The sequence below is a fragment of the Phytophthora parasitica genome (genome assembly GCF_000247585.1).
Source record: "Phytophthora parasitica INRA-310 unplaced genomic scaffold supercont2.216, whole genome shotgun sequence".
Lineage (NCBI taxonomy): Eukaryota > Oomycota > Peronosporomycetes > Peronosporales > Peronosporaceae > Phytophthora > Phytophthora nicotianae.
Window position 1 is genome coordinate 5,286 of NW_008649202.1, and position 2,319 is coordinate 7,604.

At 44.6% G+C, this 2,319-nt stretch overlaps 1 protein-coding gene across 1 annotated transcript; it reads left to right on the top strand.

Moving 5' to 3' along the window:
* Window positions 1–1,490: 1,490 nt before the first annotated feature.
* PPTG_19929 (hypothetical protein) lies at window positions 1,491–1,730 on the top strand (the record flags this gene model as incomplete). Its single annotated transcript, XM_008918492.1, has 1 exon — window positions 1,491–1,730. One exon carries the CDS (start codon window positions 1,491–1,493, stop codon window positions 1,728–1,730), a length of 240 nt encoding a protein of 79 aa, XP_008916740.1.
* Between the last annotated feature and the right edge of the window lie 589 nt (window positions 1,731–2,319).

Below are 2,319 nucleotides of genomic sequence, written 5' to 3' on the forward strand. Positions count from 1 at the left end.
TCAGACCCTGATGCGTCAATGACTAGCATTGAACTCACACAGGAAGAAGAAAATGAGCTTTGGATGATGCGAGATCAACAAGGTCGACCATCTGAGGGTGCGGCCTACAATGAAAATGGCCTCCAGTTATAAACCAAACTGGTAAGATGGCCGACGATAGTCGGGAAAGAAATTCCACTGAAGAACATTTTGACGGCGAGAAATCGATTGAGCTACAAGCTGATCAATCCAACACGCAAACCGAAGCAAAAACAATATTATTGCGGCGAATAGTGTAGCAGGAAAAACAATATACCCCGTGGGCGAGTTAATACGTTGGGAGAATCGAATTAATGAATACACCACGACAATGTTAATGCAGAACTGTTTTCCTACCATTTTTTCAAACGGAGAAGGGGGAATGCATCCTTTGGTCGATGTAGAAAATCGAACGCACGAATACAAACTCGCATAATACTGTGCCCTCACCATGAAATGGCAGGATCGGAGTTTTGTAACACACTGTAACATAAAGTTTTTCTGCTTGAACCTCATTCAACGTAGACAGATAGACGGCCTGGTTCGCATGGTTGGTCCTGCCCAAATAATGACAGACCGAGATGTACATCCGTTGAGGGTTGCTCAGAAAGTATAAGAAAGGATATCGATGCTACGATGGAACTACTAGAGTCTTTAAAACCTTATTGTCGAGGCGTTCGTAAAGCGGACTATACTGGGCCAATGTCAGAGATGACCTAATGACCATGTTAGGGAACTGTGTTTTGCCATCGCGGTGGCCTACGTGTTTTTCTAACTCTTAGTGCTGCTGACCCAATCTGTCCAGACTTCTTTCACGCCTGTGATCCAGCACTAAGGCTAGAAAAAGCTCGATCGTTGTCCAGTCAGCAAAGACGCAGGTATCTGACTGCAAATCCTGATATCACGGCTCGGCATTTGGATAGGCGATTCAGAGCATTTTTTGACAATATGCTTTGTGGCAAAGCGAAATCTCTAGATGATATAATTGGTTATTTCTGGCGCTTAGAATTTCAACAGCGGGGTTCTCCGCACATACACGCCTTGTTATGGGTCCGAGACGCCCCAGATGTACTGATACTGTCAGATCAGTGTTTGGGCGCACAAGGTTAGCTTCCTACATTGACAATATAGATTCCGTCTTGACGAAGAGTACTGCAGAGCTGAAAGTCTGTAAATGCAGAATTTGTGTAAGAGAACGTGAAGCAAATTTTGATATTCTTTCAGCTAGGCCACCCTCGCCGGGAAGGCCAGATTGGGATTGTGATCTAGCTCGTGTTGCAACAGCATGTTTGCTCGTCTCAGTCATCTTGTCAAAAATCAGGAAACGACTGTAGGTTTGGTTACCTATAGGACTTTCAAGAAAAAAAACAGAGATCCATTGACGGCGTTCAGTTGATACAGATGCAATTAAAGATGGACTGTGCTACAATAAAAAATACTGCCCTACACTTCTCTCAGTTTGGTGGGCGGACATGGATATTCAGCTCATTGGGAACGCGTACGGAGCAGCCGAGTACACGGCCGCATACGTAAGCAAGGCCGAGCCTGATACTCTCAAGTTTAAGAAATTTATTGGCGCAGCCGTGAAGCGTTGTGATCCGAATTTGCTTAATTACGCTATTATGAAGCGCGTTGCGAACGCAACACTGTCGATTAGAGAAGTTAGTGCACAGGAGGCCAAATACATACTTCTACGAGAGTTACGTTTGTAGAGTAAATTGAGGAAAGTGTCAAGAGTGAAAGTAATGCGCCATAGGATGAGGTATTACAGAGTTGAGGCGTCTGATAGGGAACTCAACAATGAAAACTCGTTCTGAAGGGATTCGGATAGAGAAGACAGAAGATGCGTACATGGCGCGTTCGCGAGATTCACTTTTCGACGAGACAACCCGGGCTACTATTGCCGAAAGGTACGAGATAGTGAATACTATCAAAGGGACCAATTCTGGCAATAAGTATTGGGAAAGGATAGATTCAGAAGGTTATATCAAACTACGGTCGACGCCTCATGACATACGCGGAACGCCGAGGATAGCTCCCGATCCAACCAACCCACACTTTTGCTTTTCAGAGATTTTTTACACAAACTGTGGCGGTCGCTGTCAGAACTTCCTCAAAGAGACGGTGAATGCATTGAATTGTTTGCGAGCGAACAAGAAACAACGTTAAATAGCGAACTAAGAGAGGAATCGGAGCTAGCCTTATTACGGCAGAAAAATACAGATACTCTAAACGATTCTACGACAAATAGTGTAGTGAATTGTTTACCGGCTCCCGAGTACGTATTTGACGAACCGCAGC